The following is a 25420-nucleotide window of genomic DNA, read 5'->3' as shown; positions in this document are numbered from 1 at the left end:
CTGTTTTCGGATCAGCAGTCTTTGTCCACTGTGTCAGGTGAAAGTTGAAGTCCTGGTATCAGGGGGGTCTCCTAAATACTCAATTTAGGGATGTTGAGAAAAGTGTGGGGTAGAAGCCAATGGGCTACTTAGCCCTGGGGTCACTATGGCCTCTAGATGACCACTTACTGTGGGCGTCACCCTGTCCCAGAATACCTAATTCCACCACATACAAGATGGTAGAATTCCTAACTTTGTGTTCAGTTCAGGCTGGTCACCCTAGAGGTGTGTCCAGCCTACAAGTGCAATAGGCTGCGTGTGCATCTAATTCTCCCACCTGTCCAGGGGCCAAATGGGCTCTGGTAAGGGTGTGGGCATCCCCTCACCTCTAAAGAAAGCCAGACTTGCAAACCAAAGGAGATGGGCTCTTTGAAGCTCCCTGCCTTGGAATGCTAATTTACAGGTCATCCTGTTGGAAGGGGTGTGTAACACCCTCTGCCAAAGCAGTCTTTGTTCCTGACAACCAGAGAGAGTGGGTTCTCACCCCTGAGGGTCAGAAACTCGTCTGAGGTGGCAGGCCGGGTAGAACCAGTCACTAAACACACTAGTAGCTGGTAGGTTTTCAGGGGGAATCAGAGGGTACTCTGGGTGCATGTAATAATAAATCCAACAATGGAATCAGTGCAGGTGTATGAATACAAGGTGTTTGATACCAACCACCACAACATTCAGTGAAGCTATTATGTAGCTGGGAAACTCGTTTTGACTAGTGCCCAGTACATACCTTGAGACTGCTTCCCTGTTCACTTGCACTGTCAGTAACTGAACTGGCCAACAGAGGGGCATTTATGCTCATGCAGATATGGCCTTACATGTGAGATAAGGCACCCTACCTTAGAGCTGTAAGGGATGCTGTAGGGGTCACTTACAAATATTACAAGGGTGTGCCATTTTGTGTTTTCACTTTTTAAAGCACCATGTCACACAGGCTGCACTGGCAGTCCGTATGAGTTTGGTGCTGAGCACCCTTACAGTCGCACAACCCCTCAGGTCAGTCCCGCCCATGAGGTGTGCTACCTGATGTGGACACAATACTTAGAAATCTACCATCTTAGTGGTGACAGAATTAGGGACAGGGTTAGAGGTCATATAGGGGGTGTATTCACCCCAGGGGTAAGTAGCTACACTCACCTAAATGCCCCCTAAATTCAGTATTAAGGGGAACCCCAGGCGACAGGTAATCAGATTCCTGCTGACCTATGCAGAAGGATGACACTCAAAAGCTGCAAAAACAAGGACTGAGGGAAAAAGCACCTGACTTGGCCGCAGGCCTGTCCTCTGATTTGCGACAAAGTCAACTCGCACTGTACGCTGCTGTGCCTCCAAAGGCCTGTGAGGATTGTCTGCTTTTAACAAAGACCCAGGAACTACCGTGGAGTATCAGAGGTGCTTCCCTGCATCTTGCGGGCAACCCAAGAGACCTGAGAGGACACTGGACTCGCAAGAACCTGACCCTGGAAAGCACCACTGCATCTGTGCTGCCTGGCCTGAGGTGCCCCCAGCCCTCCAAAGACAAAGCCCACCTTGGACGTGCACACTGTGGACTCACAGACACCGCCTGCAGCCTCTGCTCGCAGGCCTCCTCAACCGCGAGTGCTCCTGGTGGAGAAAACCATACGCAACAGAACATCTCTGCACCCTTTGTCCCTGGCCTGTGGAGAAGAGGACCCAAGGTGTCTCTCTATCCCAGAGAATCTCAAGACTTGAACACACCTGTTGGTTCCCCTCAAATGGGCTCCCTGTCCAAACCTGCAGCCTCTCTTAAATTGGACCAATCCCCATTGACTAACACTGGGCACCCTACACCAGGTTACACCTCTGCAAGTCGCTGTACTATATCTGAATGCAGTATTTATTTTCCGTTTATAGGATAACTGTGCAGCTTCTGAAAAATGCACTGTGTCGACTTTTGAAAACCTGAAAGTATTTTTCTAGCAAAACAAACTTACCTGATCGTATTGATTCTAGTGCCTAAACATACATAAAGATACTGTATTTGAAGATGTCTAACACGCCTCTCTGATAAGGTTAAGCTGCTCGATCATAGTATCCCCTAAAAAGAGGACACTGGGATTGCTAGAGCACTAGTAAGCGAACCCCTGGATCTTTACAAAATATATCTCATTTTGCTATATCAAATAAAGAGCGAGCTTCCTACACTAAAGTCCTGAACAATATGAAATCCCAGTTCATGTTAACAAGGTAGTCTAAAGTAAAAGTGAAATGTACACACTACTGTTCAAAATCTAGCATTCCTGCTAATAATTCTGCAACAAAAAGATCCAGTGAAGTGAGCCCTGCAATGCTGAAAATAGGGGACTCTGGTTATGGTGAATAGTCTAGAACAGCAGATTCACCAACAGCAAGAAAACATGACTAACAAGAAAGTTACTCACCTGTAACTTCTCCAGTATAGTCCTGGAAATTTGCTGGTTGGAACAGACTAGTCGAGACAGCTAAGGAGATCTCAAAGATCCTAACATTTAGTAGCTTGGTCTAACCTCTACAGTAAGTAAGAGTGTGAGGAGAGAGTGAGTGAAATTGATAGGATATGAGCAGGAGTGTGTTTGTCTGTTGCTTAAGACAATCACAACAGTAAAATAAAGAACTTTGACGTAATTGGCTTTGAGTTAATGTTAATGACACACAATAGATAAAGGCAACAAAAGTTAAAAACAGCAAAATAACACTGTTAATCATAAAATGAAGACAAAATATACAACATTAAAATTAATGGAATTTCAAACTTAATGAACTATATTAGCAGCCACATAAAATGTGGCACTGCATCAAACTCAACACATAAATCATGTCACTAATAAACTACATTTGAATTAAGAAGCATTAGAAAAAAACAGTAAGCATGTCGTCCTTAAAAGCACTGGGAAACAAAATATAGCACTCTAATAAAAAATGACACCTCTGAATTGTGATCGTACCACTTTTAAAACTCGAGGAGTACCTCAATATTAGCATTAAAAATATCAAAAAAAATATCAAATTTCAATATGAACAATTAAAAGCAGACCTTACGGTTCACAGGCACTTAGGCACCCAATGTACCTGATTGGTCGGACTTTGGAAAATTATGGCAATCACAAATACTGCCTGGGACCAACCTGGAGGCTGTTATTAGGTTTCAACAAGGTTGGATAGCCTCAGAAAATGTCACTTAAAAAAAGCTCTGAGTAGGTGAACCTGAACTTTGCTGCCATGTTTGGATACTAACAGCTTACACACAATTGTTAAAGGGGAGGAATTTGTATGGAGTATTGCTGTAGATTCTGGTGACCCAAGGTCTCACTACGAATGCACACTAATTAAATAGCCATGTCACTTCCTTTAGTACACTTGACTCAGGGTAGAATCAATGCAGAATGTCCATTTCTTGCCAAAATGTATTATGCGCTCTACCAGTATTGTGCTGCAATTAGTGTGCCAGCTCACAAGCAACTGTATCTGAAACTCAGAAAATTATTGTATGGGGAAAGTTGTTACAGTTTGCACCAGGCACACACTATTTTGCTCATTTTGCCCTACCTAACAATGTGTATGTGAACAAACATCTTAGGGGAAAAGGAGCAGCAAAATGTTTGAACTATTATTTATTTCTTCCAAAATGAAATATCATTTTTATTTTGTTAGTCCAGATCTAAATAAGTTATTTATAGTCATAACAAGTAAATACTTGATCCTACTGTGCCCCAAATTACAAAGGTTTGTAGACTGAAACTATTTCCTGTGTGGAAGAAGAAGGGATGGCGTATTCTTAACAAGATAGCAAGACTAACAATAACATATTACCTGCAGAGCATAGTTTTTAGAGATTCTTTCCACCACGTAGGGCACCGTTGTTTGAAAAATTTCTTTAAAGGTTAATGGATTCATCATTGTAAAGACTCCAGCAAAATGCTCCAGTACTTCTTTCTCTTCCTTCATTCTTACAGTTTGGCAGTTTGCTAGTCGAACATATGTCTGTCCATTTCCTGCTATTTGTACCTGCAAAGGTAACAAGAGCTTAATAGAAAAGAAAATAATACTATAATTTGACTTAAAAGTATGCCTGCAAGACAAGCCACTTAAGGGCTGATTAAGAGTTTGGCAGTCGACTGACAGCCAGACCTGTGGTGAGGAGACCGCCGTCGAGGTGGCAGTCTCCTCATCAGCTCTATTACGCCTTTCCCACTGGGCTAGCAGATGTATCCCACCCATGAGCCCAGTGGGAAAGGTGCGGCAGCTTTGCCACCGGCTCCTAAGAGCTGGTAGCAATGCTGCTGCACGCAGGGGGCACTAGCACCCTCGAAATGTGCTATGTCTGCACAGCAAACAGTGCGCATTTTGAGGGTGCTGGGCAGGGGTGCCCCTGCACTGCCAATACGCCCCCCTGTACATGTTCTCTGCCAGCCTTTTCAAGGAGGTTGAACTGCCATGAAAAGGCTAGCAGAGAACAAGGTTGTTCAACGCCTCCCTGGCTGATTACAACCTGATTGAAGATCCTGACAGGGACAGCAGTAGGTTGGCACATCTGCCCGACAACCTCGTAATGTGTTGACTACCAGACTCTTAATAAGACGCTTAATGCTTATTTATGTAAGTGAATCAAAAATGCAAACCGAAGAACAAGACTACTGAATTCAACTCTTGCCTTCATAAAATAAACATTCACAAGAAAAATACTTTTTCAAAGTTAAAAATTCAAACTACTTTCTAAACAGAACTAGTCAATGAGAAAGTAGAGAACAGCTTGACACATTAGGCACACTTAAATTTCTCTGTCAATTTAAAGAAGTCTGTCAACGATTTAAGAGTAAAAAAAAATGAATACTGAAAGGTACGGTACAGTGCTAAAGAGTATATTAACATTACATTTAAAATAAAGCATCCACAAAGGAGGTCACACAGCAGAACTATAAACAGGCTGCTTATCTATTCAAAACATTCCACCACAAGGTACTATGACCATCAATAACCGATGTCCACTAAATACGTGTACGCAAATTATTCTAGTTGTGCATGTCCTGATGGGCTCCCTATTGGCCCCTTTACAATGTTCAGGAGCTATGAAGGAAGTGATTAGTGGCATCAAAAAGTTACATACCCCATATGAACACAAACCACACTGATGCAGGGTTCTCTGGAAATTCATCAAATCAAATATATGGACAGAGTAAGTGCACACTCGAAATACAACGAGGAGCAGCTTAGTAAAAGCTTACTTTTGGTAAAGTGATTCCACAGCAATCCACAAGATAAGAATTACAAACAATTGGGTTAGCCCAAAAAGCATGTGGCGTTTTAAAATGTGTTTATCTAAGAATGATTTATGGACCATTTAAGATTAATTGGGTATCAACTCATTTGTATCCATTTTAACTAGCTTTACAGTCAAATACAGAATCAATGGGGAAGACTCGGGTATGTGGAGATGTTGTGCACCAGTGGTTGTTAACCTGTGGTCTGGGATCCCTTGGGCGTCTGTGAAACTTACTCACAGGGGTCGGCAACTATTTAGAAAATTAAATATTATTAACATTAATAAAGTGTGTATATTTAAAGGAGCTAAATTTACAACTGAAAAGTAAAGGAATTTGAAAGTGGAGGCTGAAAATGAAATCAGTATCCTCAGCATGATTTGAGGTAACATTGCAAATGCATGAAAAACTATAGTAGGGACAATGAGAGGCTTCAATTAATTTTAGGACACCTCCAACGTTCCTATTAAAATTTCATCATTTGCATATGCGAGTTTCTGTATTTTTCTGTATTGTTTTGGTGGTTCAAATAATTGCTTTGATTGTCGTGATTTTCAGCTTCCAGTAAAGAGTCACTCGGGGTCTCCGGATTCCTATGATTATTATGCAGGGGTCCACGGAAGTCAAAAGGTTAAGAACCACTGCTGTACACTGCGACCTGCTTTATATCAAATTAGAATCCAAGCAGAGTGATATTAGGGAAAAGAGATAATATTCTTCCAAAAAGCGTGCTTACTTCCTTAAAAACCTGATGCCAAAAACTGTTCCATTCTACTACATTTAGCAACACCATGAATCATTTCTGCATCTATCCACATAGGCTGAAAACAAGCAGAGTACTCCCAATTAGCCACACAAATAAATCTTAAAGCTATATAATATAAACCGTAAATCTTAAATTGATGTGTTTTTAGTCCCCAAATATTAAGATGCTTACGGCTAAGATTAAAAGCCTTACATATTAACTAATGTCTCACTGGTTCACCTAATCTAATAACACATCTATCTGCATGATGCTGCAAATCATTTAGGTAGGAAATGAGCAACAAGCAATTGACCCCGCCCAAAAATCCTCCTGTGGTTGTGGGGCGGAGGAGGAGGTCAAACGAAATTCATCCATGGATAACTATCCAAAAAAAGATGTGCATTTGGACATAGTCAAAGATGGTAGACAAGCTTATTTGGTATTTTGAGACTGTAAGGAAATGCCTCCTTGGCATGGTTGCCCCCTGACTTTTTGCCTTTGCTGATGCTATGTTTACAATTGAAAGTGTGCTGAGGCCTGCTAACCAGGCCCCAGCACCAGTGTTCTTTCCCTAACCTGTACTTTTGTATCCACAATTGGCAGACCCTGGCATCCAGATAAGTCCCTTGTAACTGGTACTTCTAGTACCAAGGGCCCTGATGCCAAGGAAGGTCTCTAAGGGCTGCAGCATGTCTTATGCCACCCTGGAGACCTCTCACTCAGCACAGACACACTGCTTGCCAGCTTGTGTGTGCTAGTGAGGACAAAACGAGTAAGTCGACATGGCACTCCCCTCAGGGTGCCATGCCAGCCTCTCACTGCCTATGCAGTATAGGTAAGCCACCCCTCTAGCAGGCCTTACAGCCCTAAGGCAGGGTGCACTATACCATAGGTGAGGGTACCAGTGCATGAGCATGGTACCCCTACAGTGTCTAAACAAAACCTTAGACATTGTAAGTGCAGGGTAGCCATAAGAGTATATGGTCTGGGAGTCTGTCAAACACGAACTCCACAGCACCATAATGGCTACCCTGAAAACTGGGAAGTTTGGTATCAAACTTCTCAGCACAATAAATGCACACTGATGCCAGTGTACATTTTATTATAAAATACACCCCAGAGGGCACCTTAGAGGTGCCCCCTGAAACTTAACCGACTATCTGTGTAGGCTGACTAGTTTTAGCAGCCTGCCACAAACCGAGACATGTTGCTGGCCCCATGGGGAGAGTGCCTTTGTCACTCTGAGGCCAGTAACAAAGCCTGCACTGGGTGGAGATGCTAACACCTCCCCCAGGCAGGAATTGTCACACCTGGCGGTGAGCCTCAAAGGCTCACCTCCTTTGTGCCAACCCAGCAGGACACTCCAGCTAGTGGAGTTGCCCGCCCCCTCCGGCCAGGCCCCACTTTTGGCGGCAAGGCCGGAGAAAATAATGAGAAAAACAAGGAGGAGTCACTGGCCAGTCAGGACAGCCCCTAAGGTGTCCTGAGCTGAAGTGACTCTAACTTTTAGAAATCCTCCATCTTGCAGATGGAGGATTCCCCCAATAGGGTTAGGATTGTGACCCCCTCCCCTTGGGAGGAGGCACAAAGAGGGTGTACCCACCCTCAGGGCTAGCAGCCATTGGCTACTAACCCCCCAGACCTAAACACGCCCTTAAATTTAGTATTTAAGGGCTACCCTGAACCCTAGAAAATTAGATTCCTGCAACTACAAGAAGAAGGACTGCCTAGCTGAAAAACCCCTGCAGAGGAAGACCATAAGACGACAACTGCCTTGGCTCCAGAAACTCACCGGCCTGTCTCCTGCCTTCCAAAGATCCTGCTCCAGCGACGCCTTCCAAAGGGACCAGCGACCTCGACATCCTCTGAGGACTGCCCCTGCTTCGAAAAGACAAGAAACTCCCGAGGACAGCGGACCTGCTCCAAGAAAAGCTGCAACTTTGTTTCCAGCAGCTTTAAAGAACCCTGCAAGCTCCCCGCAAGAAGCGTGAGACTTGCAAAACTGCACCCGGCGACCCCGACTCGGCTGGTGGCGATCCAACACTTCAGGAGGGACCCCAGGACTACTCTAAGACTGTGAGTACAAAAACCTGTCCCCCCTGAGCCCCCACAGCGCCGCCTGCAGAGGGAATCCCGAGGCTTCCCCTGACCGCGACTCTTTGAATCCTAAGTCCCGACGCCTGGGAGAGACCCTGCACCCGCAGCCCCCAGGACCTGAAGGACCGGACTTTCACTGGAGGAGTGACCCCCAGGAGTCCCTCTCCCTCGACCAAGTGGAGGTTTCCCCGAGGAACCCCCCCCTTGCCTGCCTGCAGCGCTGAAGAGATCCCTAGATCTCCCATTGACTTCCATTACAAACCCGACGCTTGTTTCTACACTGCACCCGGCCGCCCCCGCGCTGCTGAGGGTGAAATTTCTGTGTGGGCTTGTGTCCCCCCCGGTGCCCTACAAAACCCCCCTGGTCTGCCCTCCGAAGACGCGGGTACTTACCTGCAAGCCGACCGGAACCGGGCCACCCCCTTCTCTCCATTCTAGCCTATGTGTTTTGGGCACCACTTTGAACTCTGCACCTGACCGGCCCTGAGCTGCTGGTGTGGTAACTTTGGGGTTGCTCTGAACCCCCAACGGTGGGCTACCTTGGACCAAGAACTAAGCCCTGTAAGTGTCTGTCTTACCTGGTTAACCTAACAAATACTTACCTCCCCTAGGAACTGTGAAAATTGCACTAAGTGTCCACTTTTAAAACAGCTATTTGTGAATAACTTGAAAAGTGTACATGCAATTTTGATGATTTGAAGTTCCTAAAGTACTTACCTGCAATACCTTTCGAATGAGATATTACATGTAGAATTTGAACCTGTGGTTCTTAAAATAAACTAAGAAAAGATATTTTTCTATATAAAAACCTATTGGCTGGATTTGTCTCTGAGTGTGTGTACCTCATTTATTGTCTATGTGTATGTACAACAAATGCTTAACACTACTCCTTGGATAAGCCTACTGCTCGACCACACTACCACAAAATAGAGCATTAGTATTATCTCTTTTTTGACACTATCTTACCTCTAAGGGGAACCCTTGGACTCTGTGCATGCTATTCCTTACTTTGAAATAGCACATACAGAGCCAACTTCCTACATTGGTGGATCAGCGGTGGGGTACAAGACTTTGCATTTGCTGGACTACTCAGCCAATACCTGATCACACGACAAATTCCAAAATTGTCATTAGAAATTCATTTTTGCAATTTGAAATTTTTCTAAATTCTTAAAAGTCCTGCTAGGGCCTTGTGTGTTAAGTCCCTGTTTAGCATTGTCTTTTAGAGTTTAAAAGTTTGTTAAAAGTTTGAAATTAGATTCTAGAAACAGTTTTAGATTCTTAAAAAAGTATTCCAACTCTTAGCAGAATAATGTCTGATACAGAGATGCAGGTGGTGGAACTCGACACCACACCTTACCTCCATCTTAAGATGAGGGAGCTAAGGTCTCTCTGTAATATAAAGAAAATAACCATTGGCTCCAGACCTACCAAAATTCAGCTCCAGGAGCTGTTGGCAGAGTTTGAAAAAGCCAACCCCTCTGATGATGACATCACAGAGGAAGAAATTAGTGACTTGGAGGCCAATGTCCCTCCTCCAGTCCTAAATAGGGAGAACAGGACCCCTCAAGTCCTGTCTCCAACTGTGTTAGTCAGAAATAGTGAGTCCCTCACAGGAGGGTCCCACATTTCTGAAATCACTGAGGATGCTCTCAGTGAAGATGACCTCCTGTTAGCCAGGATGGCCAGAAGATTGGCTTTAGAGAGACAGCTCCTAGCCATAGAAAGGGAAAGACAAGAGATGGGCCTAGGACCCATCAATGGTGGCAGCAATATAAATAGGGTCAGAGATTCTCCTGACATGTTAAAAATCCCCAAAGGGATTGTGACAAAATATGAAGATGGTGATGACATCACCAAATGGTTCACAGCTTTTGAGAGGGCTTGTGTAACCAGAAAAGTGAACAGATCTCACTGGGGTGCTCTCCTTTGGGAAATGTTCACTGGAAAGTGTAGGGATAGACTCCTCACACTCTCTGGAAAAGATGCAGAATCTTATGACCTCATGAAGGGTACCCTGATTGAGGGCTTTGGATTCTCCACTGAGGAGTACAGGATTAGGTTCAGGGGGGCTCAAAAATCCTCGAGCCAGACCTGGGTTGACTTTGTTGACTACTCAGTGAAAACACTAGATGGTTGGATTCAAGGCAGTGGTGTAAGTAATTATGATGGGCTGTACAATTTATTTGTGAAAGAACACCTGTTGAGTAATTGTTTCAATGATAAACTGCATCAGCATCTGGTAGACCTAGGACCAATTTCTCCCCAAGAATTGGGAAAGAAGGCGGACCATTGGGTCAAGACAAGGGTGTCCAAGACTTCAACAGGGGGTGACCAAAAGAAAGGGGTCACAAAGACTCCCCAGGGGAAGGGTGATGAGACAACCAAAACTAAAAATAGTAAAGAGTCTTCTACAGGCCCCCAAAAACCTGCACAGGAGGGTGGGCCCAGAGCCTCTTCACAAAACAATGGGTACAAGGGTAAAAACTTTGATCCCAAAAAGGCCTGGTGTCATAGCTGTAAACAGCATGGACACCAAACTGGAGACAAGGCCTGTCCCAAGAAAGGTTCCACTCCAAACTCCCATCCAGGTAACACTGGTATGGCTAGTCTCCAAGTGGGATCAACAGTGTGCCCAGAGCAAATCAGGGTCCACACTGAAGCTACTCTAGTTTCTGAGGGTGGGGTGGATTTAGCCACACTAGCTGTCTGGCCGCCTAACATGCAAAAATACAGACAGCAACTCTTAATTAATGGGACTAGAATAGAGGGCCTGAGGGATACAGGTGCCAGTGTCACCATGGTGACAGAGAAACTGGTTTCCCCTGGCCAATACCTGACTGGAAAAACTTACACAGTCACCAACGCTGACAATCAGAGAAAAGTACATCCCATGGCAATGGTTACTTTAGAATGGGGAGGGGTCAATGGCCTGAAACAGGTGGTGGTCTCCTCAAATATCCCAGTGGACTGTCTGCTTGGAAATGACCTGGAGTCCTCAGCATGGGCTGAGGTAGAGCTAAAAACCCATGCAGCAATGCTGGGTATCCCTGAACTGGTATGTGTGAAAACAAGAGCACAGTGCAAGGCACAGGGTGAACAAGTAGAGCTGGAGTCTGGAAGAATGGCCCAGCCTACCAAGAGAACAGGAAAGTCAGTTGGGAAACCAACTACAACACAGCAAAAGAAAGGGAACCTCTCTTCTCAGGAAGAAGTTCTGCCCTCTGAGGGAACTGAGCCTTTGGAGCTTGAACCTTATCAGGTTGAGCTCTTAGGCCCAGGGGGACCCTCAAGGGAGGAGCTGTGTAAGGGACAAGAAACCTGTCCCTCTCTTGAAGGCCTTAGGCAGCAAGCTGCTGAAGAGTCCAAAGGCAAGAAAAATGGAACACATAGGGTCTATTGGGAAGATGGGCTCCTGTACACTGAGGCCAGAGACCCCAAACCTGGTGCCACTAGGAGAGTGGTAGTGCCTCAGCTGTTCAGGAAGTTCATCCTAACATTGGCCCATGACATTCCCCTTGCTGGACATTTGGGACAAACCAAGACGTGGGAGAGGTTAGTCAACCACTTCTACTGGCCCAATATGTCCAACATGGTTAAGGAGTTTTGCCTCTCCTGCCCCACCTGTCAAGCCAGTGGTAAGACAGGTGGGCATCCAAAGGCCCCCCTCATTCCACTTCCAGTGGTGGGGGTTCCCTTTGAAAGAGTGGGTGTGGACATAGTTGGTCCACTAGAACCTCCCACAGCCTCAGGAAATATGTATATCCTGGTAGTAGTGGATCATGCTACCAGGTATCCTGAAGCTATTCCCCTTAGGTCGACTACTGCCCCTGCAGTAGCCAAGGCCCTCATTGGTATCTTTACCAGAGTGGGTTTCCCTAAGGAGGTGGTGTCTGACAGAGGTACCAACTTCATGTCAGCATACCTAAAACACATGTGGAATGAGTGTGGAGTGACTTATAAATTCACTACACCATACCATCCACAAACTAATGGCTTGGTTGAGAGATTCAACAAGACATTAAAAGGCATGATCATGGGGCTCCCAGAAAAACTCAAAAGGAGATGGGATGTCCTCTTGCCATGTCTGCTTTTCGCTTACAGAGAGGTGCCACAGAAGGGAGTAGGATTCTCACCCTTTGAACTTCTGTTTGGACATCCTGTAAGGGGACCACTTGCCCTTGTCAAAGAAGGCTGGGAGAGACCTCTCCATGAGCCTAAACAGGACATAGTGGACTATGTACTTGGCCTTCGCTCTAGGATGGCAGAGTACATGGAAAAGGCAACCAAAAACCTTGAGGCCAGCCAACAGCTCCAGAAGTTTTGGTATGACCAAAAGGCTGCACTGGTTGAGTTCCAACCAGGGCAGAAAGTCTGGGTTCTGGAGCCTGTGGCTCCCAGGGCACTCCAGGACAAATGGAGTGGCCCTTACCCAGTGCTAGAAAGGAAGAGTCAGGTCACCTACTTGGTGGACCTGGGCACAAGCAGGAGCCCCAAGAGGGTGATCCATGTGAACCGCCTTAAGCTCTTCCACGACAGGGCTGATGTCAATCTGTTGATGGTAACAGATGAGGATCAGGAGGCAGAGAGTGAACCTCTCCCTGATCTTCTGTCATCAGACCCAAAAGATGGTACAGTAGATGGAGTGATCTACTCAGACACCCTCTCTGGCCAACAGCAAGCTGATTGTAGGAGAGTCCTACAACAGTTTCCTGAACTCTTCTCCTTAACCCCTGGTCAGACACACCTGTGTACCCATGATGTGGACACAGGGGACAGCATGCCTGTCAAGAACAAAATCTTTAGACAGTCTGACCATGTTAAGGAAAGCATCAAGGTGGAAGTCCACAAGATGCTGGAATTGGGAGTAATTGAGCGCTCTGACAGCCCCTGGGCTAGCCCAGTGGTCTTAGTCCCCAAACCTCACACCAAAGATGGAAAGAAGGAGATGAGGTTTTGTGTGGACTACAGAGGGCTCAATTCTGTCACCAAGACAGATGCCCATCCAATTCCAAGAGCTGATGAGCTCATTGATAAATTAGGTGCTGCCAAATTTCTAAGTACCTTTGACTTGACAGCAGGGTACTGGCAAATAAAAATGGCACCTGGAGCAAAAGAAAAGACAGCATTCTCCACACCCGATGGGCATTATCAGTTTACTGTTATGCCCTTTGGTTTAAAGAATGCCCCTGCCACCTTCCAAAGGTTGGTGAATCAAGTCCTTGCTGGCTTGGAGTCCTTTAGCACAGCTTATCTTGATGATATTGCTGTTTTTAGCTCCACCTGGCAGGATCACCTGGTCCACCTGAAGAAGGTTTTGAAGGCTCTGCAATCTGCAGGCCTCTCTATCAAGGCATCCAAATGCCAGATAGGGCAGGGAACTGTGGTTTACTTGGGCCACCTGGTAGGTGGAGGCCAAGTTCAGCCACTCCAACCCAAGATCCAGACTATTCTGGACTGGGTAGCTCCAAAAACCCAGACTCAAGTCAGGGCATTCCTTGGCTTGACTGGGTATTACAGGAGGTTTGTGAAGGGATATGGATCCATTGTGACAGCCCTCACTGAACTCACCTCCAAGAAAATGCCCAAGAAAGTAAACTGGACTGTGGAATGCCAACAGGCCTTTGACACCCTGAAACAGGCAATGTGCTCAGCACCAGTTCTCAAAGCTCCAGATTATTCTAAGCAGTTCATTGTGCAGACTGATGCCTCTGAACATGGGATAGGGGCAGTTTTGTCCCAAACAAATGATGATGGCCTTGACCAGCCTGTTGCTTTCATTAGCAGGAGGTTACTCCCCAGGGAGCAGCGTTGGAGTGCCATTGAGAGGGAGGCCTTTGCTGTGGTTTGGTCCCTGAAGAAGCTGAGACCATACCTCTTTGGGACTCACTTCCTAGTTCAAACTGACCACAGACCTCTCAAATGGCTGATGCAAATGAAAGGTGAAAATCCTAAACTGTTGAGGTGGTCCATCTCCCTACAGGGAATGGACTTTATAGTGGAACACAGACCTGGGACTGCCCATGCCAATGCAGATGGCCTTTCCAGGTTCTTCCACTTAGAAAATGAAGACTCTCTTGGGAAAGGTTAGTCTCATCCTCTTTCGTTTGGGGGGGGGTTGTGTAAGGAAATGCCTCCTTGGCATGGTTGCCCCCTGACTTTTTGCCTTTGCTGATGCTATGTTTACAATTGAAAGTGTGCTGAGGCCTGCTAACCAGGCCCCAGCACCAGTGTTCTTTCCCTAACCTGTACTTTTGTATCCACAATTGGCAGACCCTGGCATCCAGATAAGTCCCTTGTAAATGGTACTTCTAGTACCAAGGGCCCTGATGCCAAGGAAGGTCTCTAAGGGCTGCAGCATGTCTTATGCCACCCTGGAGACCTCTCACTCAGCACAGACACACTGCTTGCCAGCTTGTGTGTGCTAGTGAGGACAAAACGAGTAAGTCGACATGGCACTCCCCTCAGGGTGCCATGCCAGCCTCTCACTGCCTATGCAGTATAGGTAAGACACCCCTCTAGCAGGCCTTACAGCCCTAAGGCAGGGTGCACTATACCATAGGTGAGGGTACCAGTGCATGAGCATGGTACCCCTACAGTGTCTAAACAAAACCTTAGACATTGTAAGTGCAGGGTAGCCATAAGAGTATATGGTCTGGGAGTTTGTCAAACACGAACTCCACAGCACCATAATGGCTACACTGAAAACTGGGAAGTTTGGTATCAAACTTCTCAGCACAATAAATGCACACTGATGCCAGTGTGCATTTTATTGTAAAATACACCACAGAGGGCACCTTAGAGGTGCCCCCTGAAACTTAACCGACTATCTGTGTAGGCTGACTAGTTTTAGCAGCCTGCCACAAACCGAGACATGTTGCTGGCCCCATGGGGAGAGTGCCTTTGTCACTCTGAGGCCAGTAACAAAGCCTGCACTGGGTGGAGATGCTAACACCTCTCCCAGGCAGGAATTGTCACACCTGGCGGTGAGCCTCAAAGGCTCACCTCCTTTGTGCCAACCCAGCAGGACACTCCAGCTAGTGGAGTTGCCCGCCCCCTCCGACCAGGCCCCACTTTTGGCGGCAAGGCCGGAGAAAATAATGAGAAAAACAAGGAGGAGTCACTGGCCAGTCAGGACAGCCCCTAAGGTGTCCTGAGCTGAGGTGGCTCTGACTTTTAGAAATCCTCCATCTTGCAGATGGAGGATTCCCCCAATAGGGTTAGGATTGTGACCCCCTCCCCTTGGGAGGAGGCACAAAGAGGGTGTACCCACCCTCAGGGCTAGTAGCCATTGGCTACTAACCCCCCAGACCTAAACACGCCCTTAAATTTAGTATTTAAGGGCTCCCCTGAACCCTAGAAAATTAGATTCCTGCAACTACAAGAAGAAGGACTGCCTAGCTGAAAACCCCTGCAGAGGAAGACCAGAAGACGACAACTGCCTTGGCTCCAGAAACTCACCGGCCTGTCTCCTGCCTTCCAAAGATCCTGCTCCAGCGACGCCTTCCAAAGGGACCAGCGACCTCGACATCCTCTGAGGACTGCCCCTGCTTCGAAAAGACAAGAAACTCCCGAGGACAGCGGACCTGCTCCAAGAAAAGCTGCAACTTTGTTTCCAGCAGCTTTAAAGATCCCTGCAAGCTCCCCGCAAGAAGCGTGAGACTTGCAACACTGCACCCGGCGACTCCGACTCGGCTGGTGGCGATCCAACACCTCAGGAGGGACCCCAGGACTACTCTAAGACTGTGAGTACAAAAACCTGTCCCCCCTGAGCCCCCACAGCGCCGCCTGCAGAGGGAATCCCGAGGCTTCCCCTGACCGCGACTCTTTGAATCCTAAGTCCCGACACCTGGGAGAGACCCTGCACCCGCAGCCCCCAGGACCTGAAGGACCGGACTTTCACTGGAGGAGTGACCCCCAGGAGTCCCTCTCCCTTGACCAAGTGGAGGTTTCCCCGAGGAACCCCCCCCTTGCCTGCCTGCAGCGCTGAAGAGATCCCTAGATCTCCCATTGACTTCCATTACAAACCCGACGCTTGTTTCTACACTGCACCCGGCCGCCCCCGCGCTGCTGAGGGTGAAATTTCTGTGTGGACTTGTGTCCCCCCCGGTGCCCTACAAAACCCCCCTGGTCTGCCCTCCGAAGACGCGGGTACTTACCTACAAGCAGACCGGAACCGGGGCACCCCCTTCTCTCCATTCTAGCCTATGTGTTTTGGGCACCACTTTGAACTCTGCACCTGACCGGCCCTGAGCTACTGGTGTGGTGACTTTGGGGTTGCTCTGAACCCCCAACGGTGGGCTACCTTGCACCAAGAACTGAACCCTGTAAGTGTCTTACTTACCTGGTAAAACTAACAAAAACTTACCTCCCCCAGGAACTGTGAAAATTGCACTAAGTGTCCACTTTTAAAATAGCTATTTGTGAATAACTTGAAAAGTATACATGCAATTGAAATGATTCAAAGTTCCTAATGTACTCACCTGCAATACCTTTCAAACAAGATATTACATGTTAAATTTGAACCTGTGGTTCTTAAAATAAACTAAGAAAAGATATTTTTCTATAACAAAACCTATTGGCTGGATTTGTCTCTGAGTGTGTGTACCTCATTTATTGTCTATGTGTATGTACAACAAATGCTTAACACTACTCCTTGGATAAGCCTACTGCTCGACCACACTACCACAAAATAGAGCATTAGTATTATCTATTTTTACCACTATTTTACCTCTAAGGGGAACCCTTGGACTCTGTGCATGCTATTCCTTACTTTGAAATAGCACATACAGAGCCAACTTCCTACATTGGTGGATCAGCGGTGGGGTACAAGACTTTGCATTTGCTGGACTACTCAGCCAATACCTGATCACACGACAAATTCCAAAATTGTCATTAGAAATTGATTTTTGCAATTTGAAAAGTTATCTAAATTCTTAAAAGTCCTGCTAAGGCCTTGTGTGTTAAGTCCCTGTTTAGCATTTCTTTTAGAGTTTAAAAGTTTGTAAAAGTTTGAATTAGATTCTAGAACCAGTTGTAGATTCTTAAAAAGTATTCCAACTTTTAGAAGCAAAATGTCTAGCACAGATGTGACTGTGGTGGAACTCGACACCACACCTTACCTCCATCTTAAGATGAGGGAGCTAAGGTCACTCTGTAAAATAAAGAAAATAACAATGGGCCCCAAACCTACCAAAATACAGCTCCAGGAGCTTTTGGCAGAGTTTGAAAAGGCCAACCCCTCTGAGGGTGGCAACTCAGAGGAAGAGGATAGTGACTTGGAGGACAATTCCCCCCTACCAGTCCTATCTAGGGAGAACAGGGTCTCTCAAACCCTGACTCCAAAAATAATAGTCAGAGATGCTGGTTCCCTCACAGGAGAGACCAACACCTCTGAAATCACTGAGGATAGCCCCAGTGAAGAGGACATCCAGTTAGCCAGGATGGCCAAAAGATTGGCTTTGGAAAGACAGATCCTAGCCATAGAGAGGGAAAGACAAGAGATGGGCCTAGGACCCATCAATGGTGGCAGCAACATAAATAGGGTCAGAGATTCTCCTGACATGTTGAAAATCCCTAAAGGGATTGTAACTAAATATGAAGATGGTGATGACATCACCAAATGGTTCACAGCTTTTGAGAGGGCTTGTGTAACCAGAAAAGTGAACAGATCTCACTGGGGTGCTCTCCTTTGGGAAATGTTCACAGGAAAGTGTAGGGATAGACTCCTCACACTCTCTGGACAAGATGCAGAATCTTATGACCTCATGAAGGGTACCCTGGTTGAGGGCTTTGGATTCTCCACTGAGGAGTACAGGATTAGGTTCAGGGGGGCTCAAAAATCCTCGAGCCAGACCTGGGTTGACTTTGTTGACTACTCAGTGAAGACACTAGATGGTTGGATTCAAGGCAGTGGTGTAAGTAATTATGATGGGCTGTACAATTTATTTGTGAAAGAACACCTGTTAAGTAATTGTTTCAATGATAAACTGCATCAGCATCTGGTAGACCTAGGACCAATTTCTCCCCAAGAATTGGGAAAGAAGGCGGACCATTGGGTCAAGACAAGGGTGTCCAAGACTTCAACAGGGGGTGACCAAAAGAAAGGGGTCACAAAGACTCCCCAGGGGAAGGGTGATGAGACAACCAAAACTAAAAATAGTAAAGAGTCTTCTACAGGCCCCCAAAAACCTGCACAGGAGGGTGGGCCCAGAGCCTCTTCACAAAACAATGGGTACAAGGGTAAAAACTTTGATCCCAAAAAGGCCTGGTGTCATAGCTGTAAACAGCATGGACACCAAACTGGAGACAAGGCCTGTCCCAAGAAAGGTTCCACTCCAAACTCCCATCCAGGTAACACTGGTATGGCTAGTCTCCAAGTGGGATCAACAGTGTGCCCAGAGCAAATCAGGGTCCACACTGAAGCTACTCTAGTTTCTGAGGGTGGGGTGGATTTAGCCACACTAGCTGTCTGGCCGCCTAACATGCAAAAATACAGACAGCAACTCTTAATTAATGGGACTAGAATAGAGGGCCTGAGGGATACGGGTGCCAGTGTCACCATGGTGACAGAGAAACTGGTTTCCCCTGGCCAATACCTGACTGGAAAAACTTACACAGTCACCAACGCTGACAATCAGAGAAAAGTACATCCCATGGCAATGGTTACTTTAGAATGGGGAGGGGTCAATGGCCTGAAACAGGTGGTGGTCTCCTCAAATATCCCAGTGGACTGTCTGCTTGGAAATGACCTGGAGTCCTCAGCATGGGCTGAGGTAGAACTAAAAACCCATGCAGCAATGCTGGGTATCCCTGAACTGGTGTGTGTGAAAACAAGAGCACAATGCAAGGCACAGGGTGAACAAGTAGAGCTGGAGTCTGGAAGAATGGCCCAGCCTACCAAGAGAACAGGAAAGTCAGTTGGGAAACCAACTGCAACACAGCAAAAGAAAGGGAACCTCTCTTCTCAGGAAGAAGTTCTGCCCTCTGAGGGAACTGAGCCTTTGGAGCTTGAACCTTATCAGGTTGAGCTCTTAGGCCCAGGGGGACCCTCAAGGGAGGAGCTGTGTAAGGGACAAGAAACCTGTCCCTCTCTTGAAGGCCTTAGGCAGCAAGCTGCTGAAGAGTCCAAAGGCAAGAAAAATGGAACGCATAGGGTCTATTGGGAAGATGGACTCCTGTACACTGAGGCCAGAGACCCCAAACCTGGTGCCACTAGGAGAGTGGTAGTGCCTCAGCTGTTCAGGAAGTTCATCCTAACATTGGCCCATGACATTCCCCTTGCTGGACATTTGGGACAAACCAAGACGTGGGAGAGGTTAGTCAACCACTTCTACTGGCCCAATATGTCCAACATGGTTAAGGAGTTTTGCCTCTCCTGCCCCACCTGTCAAGCCAGTGGTAAGACAGGTGGGCATCCAAAGGCCCCCCTCATTCCACTTCCAGTGGTGGGGGTTCCCTTTGAAAGAGTGGGTGTGGACATAGTTGGTCCACTAGAACCTCCCACAGCCTCAGGAAATATGTATATCCTGGTAGTAGTGGATCATGCTACCAGGTATCCTGAAGCTATTCCCCTTAGGTCGACTACTGCCCCTGCAGTAGCCAAGGCCCTCATTGGTATCTTTACCAGAGTGGGTTTCCCTAAGGAGGTGGTGTCTGACAGAGGTACCAACTTCATGTCAGCATACCTAAAGCACATGTGGAATGAGTGTGGGGTGACTTATAAATTCACTACCCCATACCATCCACAAACTAATGGCTTAGTTGAGAGATTCAACAAGACATTAAAGGGCATGATCATGGGGCTCCCAGAAAAACTCAAAAGGAGATGGGATGTCCTCTTGCCATGCCTGCTTTTCGCTTACAGAGAGGTGCCACAGAAGGGAGTAGGATTCTCACCCTTTGAACTTCTGTTTGGTCATCCTGTAAGGGGACCACTTGCCCTTGTTAAAGAAGGCTGGGAGAGACCTCTCCATGAGCCTAAACAGGACATAGTGGACTATGTACTTGGCCTTCGCTCTAGAATGGCAGAGTACATGGAAAAGGCAACCAAAAACCTTGAGGCCAGCCAACAGCTCCAGAAGTTTTGGTATGACCAAAAGGCTGCACTGGTTGAGTTCCAACCAGGGCAGAAAGTCTGGGTTCTGGAGCCTGTGGCTCCCAGGGCACTCCAGGACAAATGGAGTGGCCCTTACCCAGTACTAGAGAGGAAGAGTCAGGTCACCTACTTGGTGGACCTGGGCACAAGCAGGAGCCCCAAGAGGGTGATCCATGTAAACCGCCTTAAGCTCTTCCACGACAGGGCTGATGTCAATCTGTTGATGGTAACAGATGAGGATCAGGAGGCAGAGAGTGAACCTCTCCCTGATCTTCTGTCATCAGACCCAAAAGATGGTACAGTAGATGGAGTGATCTACTCAGACACCCTCTCTGGCCAACAGCAAGCTGATTGTAGGAGAGTCCTACAACAGTTTCCTGAACTCTTCTCCTTAACCCCTGGTCAGACACACCTGTGTACCCATGATGTGGACACAGGGGACAGCATGCCTGTCAAGAACAAAATCTTTAGACAGTCTGACCATGTTAAGGAAAGCATCAAGGTGGAAGTCCACAAGATGCTGGAATTGGGAGTAATTGAGCGCTCTGACAGCCCCTGGGCTAGCCCAGTGGTCTTAGTCCCCAAACCTCACACCAAAGATGGAAAGAAGGAGATGAGGTTTTGTGTGGACTACAGAGGGCTCAATTCTGTCACCAAGACAGATGCCCATCCAATTCCAAGAGCTGATGAGCTCATTGATAAATTAGGTGCTGCCAAATTTCTAAGTACCTTTGACTTGACAGCAGGGTACTGGCAAATAAAAATGGCACCTGGAGCAAAAGAAAAGACAGCATTCTCCACACCCGATGGGCATTATCAGTTTACTGTTATGCCCTTTGGTTTAAAGAATGCCCCTGCCACCTTCCAAAGGTTGGTGAATCAAGTCCTTGCTGGCTTGGAGTCCTTTAGCACAGCTTATCTTGATGATATTGCTATCTTTAGCTCCACCTGGCAGGATCACCTGGTCCACCTGAAGAAGGTTTTGAAGGCTCTGCAATCTGCAGGCCTCTCTATCAAGGCATCCAAATGCCAGATAGGGCAGGGAACTGTGGTTTACTTGGGCCACCTGGTAGGTGGAGGCCAAGTTCAGCCACTCCAACCCAAGATCCAGACTATTCTGGACTGGGTAGCTCCAAAAACCCAGACTCAAGTCAGGGCATTCCTTGGCTTGACTGGGTATTACAGGAGGTTTGTGAAGGGATATGGATCCATTGTGACAGCCCTCACTGAACTCACCTCCAAGAAAATGCCCAAGAAAGTAAACTGGACTGTGGAATGCCAACAGGCCTTTGACACCCTGAAACAGGCAATGTGCTCAGCACCAGTTCTCAAAGCTCCAGATTATTCTAAGCAGTTCATTGTGCAGACTGATGCCTCTGAACATGGGATAGGGGCAGTTTTGTCCCAAACAAATGATGATGGCCTTGACCAGCCTGTTGCTTTCATTAGCAGGAGGTTACTCCCCAGGGAGCAGCGTTGGAGTGCCATTGAGAGGGAGGCCTTTGCTGTGGTTTGGTCCCTGAAGAAGCTGAGACCATACCTCTTTGGGACTCACTTCCTAGTTCAAACTGACCACAGACCTCTCAAATGGCTGATGCAAATGAAAGGTGAAAATCCTAAACTGTTGAGGTGGTCCATCTCCCTACAGGGAATGGACTTTATAGTGGAACACAGACCTGGGACTGCCCATGCCAATGCAGATGGCCTTTCCAGGTTCTTCCACTTAGAAAATGAAGACTCTCTTGGGAAAGGTTAGTCTCATCCTCTTTCGTTTGGGGGGGGGGTTGTGTAAGGAAATGCCTCCTTGGCATGGTTGCCCCCTGACTTTTTGCCTTTGCTGATGCTATGTTTACAATTGAAAGTGTGCTGAGGCCTGCTAACCAGGCCCCAGCACCAGTGTTCTTTCCCTAACCTGTACTTTTGTATCCACAATTGGCAGACCCTGGCATCCAGATAAGTCCCTTGTAACTGGTACTTCTAGTACCAAGGGCCCTGATGCCAAGGAAGGTCTCTAAGGGCTGCAGCATGTCTTATGCCACCCTGGAGACCTCTCACTCAGCACAGACACACTGCTTGCCAGCTTGTGTGTGCTAGTGAGGACAAAACGAGTAAGTCGACATGGCACTCCCCTCAGGGTGCCATGCCAGCCTCTCACTGCCTATGCAGTATAGGTAAGACACCCCTCTAGCAGGCCTTACAGCCCTAAGGCAGGGTGCACTATACCATAGGTGAGGGTACCAGTGCATGAGCATGGTACCCCTACAGTGTCTAAACAAAACCTTAGACATTGTAAGTGCAGGGTAGCCATAAGAGTATATGGTCTGGGAGTTTGTCAAACACGAACTCCACAGCACCATAATGGCTACACTGAAAACTGGGAAGTTTGGTATCAAACTTCTCAGCACAATAAATGCACACTGATGCCAGTGTGCATTTTATTGTAAAATACACCACAGAGGGCACCTTAGAGGTGCCCCCTGAAACTTAACCGACTATCTGTGTAGGCTGACTAGTTTTAGCAGCCTGCCACAAACCGAGACATGTTGCTGGCCCCATGGGGAGAGTGCCTTTGTCACTCTGAGGCCAGTAACAAAGCCTGCACTGGGTGGAGATGCTAACACCTCTCCCAGGCAGGAATTGTCACACCTGGCGGTGAGCCTCAAAGGCTCACCTCCTTTGTGCCAACCCAGCAGGACACTCCAGCTAGTGGAGTTGCCCGCCCCCTCCGACCAGGCCCCACTTTTGGCGGCAAGGCCGGAGAAAATAATGAGAAAAACAAGGAGGAGTCACTGGCCAGTCAGGACAGCCCCTAAGGTGTCCTGAGCTGAGGTGGCTCTGACTTTTAGAAATCCTCCATCTTGCAGATGGAGGATTCCCCCAATAGGGTTAGGATTGTGACCCCCTCCCCTTGGGAGGAGGCACAAAGAGGGTGTACCCACCCTCAGGGCTAGTAGCCATTGGCTACTAACCCCCCAGACCTAAACACGCCCTTAAATTTAGTATTTAAGGGCTCCCCTGAACCCTAGAAAATTAGATTCCTGCAACTACAAGAAGAAGGACTGCCTAGCTGAAAACCCCTGCAGAGGAAGACCAGAAGACGACAACTGCCTTGGCTCCAGAAACTCACCGGCCTGTCTCCTGCCTTCCAAAGATCCTGCTCCAGCGACGCCTTCCAAAGGGACCAGCGACCTCGACATCCTCTGAGGACTGCCCCTGCTTCGAAAAGACAAGAAACTCCCGAGGACAGCGGACCTGCTCCAAGAAAAGCTGCAACTTTGTTTCCAGCAGCTTTAAAGATCCCTGCAAGCTCCCCGCAAGAAGCGTGAGACTTGCAACACTGCACCCGGCGACTCCGACTCGGCTGGTGGCGATCCAACACCTCAGGAGGGACCCCAGGACTACTCTAAGACTGTGAGTACAAAAACCTGTCCCCCCTGAGCCCCCACAGCGCCGCCTGCAGAGGGAATCCCGAGGCTTCCCCTGACCGCGACTCTTTGAATCCTAAGTCCCGACACCTGGGAGAGACCCTGCACCCGCAGCCCCCAGGACCTGAAGGACCGGACTTTCACTGGAGGAGTGACCCCCAGGAGTCCCTCTCCCTTGACCAAGTGGAGGTTTCCCCGAGGAACCCCCCCCTTGCCTGCCTGCAGCGCTGAAGAGATCCCTAGATCTCCCATTGACTTCCATTACAAACCCGACGCTTGTTTCTACACTGCACCCGGCCGCCCCCGCGCTGCTGAGGGTGAAATTTCTGTGTGGACTTGTGTCCCCCCCGGTGCCCTACAAAACCCCCCTGGTCTGCCCTCCGAAGACGCGGGTACTTACCTACAAGCAGACCGGAACCGGGGCACCCCCTTCTCTCCATTCTAGCCTATGTGTTTTGGGCACCACTTTGAACTCTGCACCTGACCGGCCCTGAGCTACTGGTGTGGTGACTTTGGGGTTGCTCTGAACCCCCAACGGTGGGCTACCTTGCACCAAGAACTGAACCCTGTAAGTGTCTTACTTACCTGGTAAAACTAACAAAAACTTACCTCCCCCAGGAACTGTGAAAATTGCACTAAGTGTCCACTTTTAAAATAGCTATTTGTGAATAACTTGAAAAGTATACATGCAATTGAAATGATTCAAAGTTCCTAATGTACTCACCTGCAATACCTTTCAAACAAGATATTACATGTTAAATTTGAACCTGTGGTTCTTAAAATAAACTAAGAAAAGATATTTTTCTATAACAAAACCTATTGGCTGGATTTGTCTCTGAGTGTGTGTACCTCATTTATTGTCTATGTGTATGTACAACAAATGCTTAACACTACTCCTTGGATAAGCCTACTGCTCGACCACACTACCACAAAATAGAGCATTAGTATTATCTATTTTTACCACTATTTTACCTCTAAGGGGAACCCTTGGACTCTGTGCATGCTATTCCTTACTTTGAAATAGCACATACAGAGCCAACTTCCTACAGTAAGATAGTGGCAGAAAGAGATAATACTAATGCTCTATTTTGTGGTAGTGTGGTCGAGCAGTAGGCTTATCCAAGGAGTAGTGTTAAGCATTTGTTGTACATACACACAGGCAATAAATGAGGAACACACACTCAGAGACAAATCCATCCAATAGGTATTGTTATAGAAAAAAAATATTTTCTTTTATTTATTTTAAGAACCACAGGTTCAAATTCTACATGTAATATCTCATTTGAAAGGTATTGCAGGTAAGTACTTTAGGAACTTTGAACAATTACAATAGCATTTATACTTTTTACATAAAACACATTTAGCTGTTTTAAAAGTGGACACAGTGCAATTTTCACAGTTCCTGGGGGAGGTAAAGTATTGTTATTTTCAACAGGTAAGTAAATCACTTACAGGTTTGAGATTGGGGTCCAAAGTAGCCCACCGTTGGGGGTTCAGAGCAACCCCAAAGTTATCACACCAGCAGCTCAGGGCCGGTCAGGTGCAAAGGTCAAAGAGGTGCCCAAAACACATAGGCTTCAATGGAGAGAAGGGGGTGCCCCGGTTCCAGTCTGCCAGCAGGTAAGTACCCGCGTCTTCGGAGGGCAGACCAGGGGGGTTTTGTAGGGCACCGGGGGGGACACGAGTCAGCACAAAAAGTACACCCTCAGCAGCGCCGGGGCGGCCGGGTGCAGTGTGGGAACACGCGTCGGGTTTCCAATAGTTT

General features: G+C 47.3%; 1 protein-coding gene across 3 annotated transcripts in view; it reads right to left on the bottom strand.

The window, feature by feature from the left end:
• TRRAP (transformation/transcription domain associated protein) overlaps nt 1-25420 on the bottom strand; it is a 1102174-nt gene that overhangs the window by 967347 nt on the left and 109407 nt on the right. For all 3 annotated transcript variants that reach the window (XM_069209830.1, XM_069209829.1, XM_069209828.1), the window contains exon 17: nt 3844-4038. In XM_069209830.1, coding sequence (XP_069065931.1) covers nt 3844-4038 — 195 coding nt within the window. The remainder of the gene's footprint in view (nt 1-3843; nt 4039-25420) is intronic.

The sequence above is a fragment of the Pleurodeles waltl genome, chromosome 10 (genome assembly GCF_031143425.1).
Source record: "Pleurodeles waltl isolate 20211129_DDA chromosome 10, aPleWal1.hap1.20221129, whole genome shotgun sequence".
NCBI lineage: Eukaryota > Metazoa > Chordata > Amphibia > Caudata > Salamandridae > Pleurodeles > Pleurodeles waltl.
This window is presented reverse-complemented; position numbering and strand designations above follow the sequence as displayed.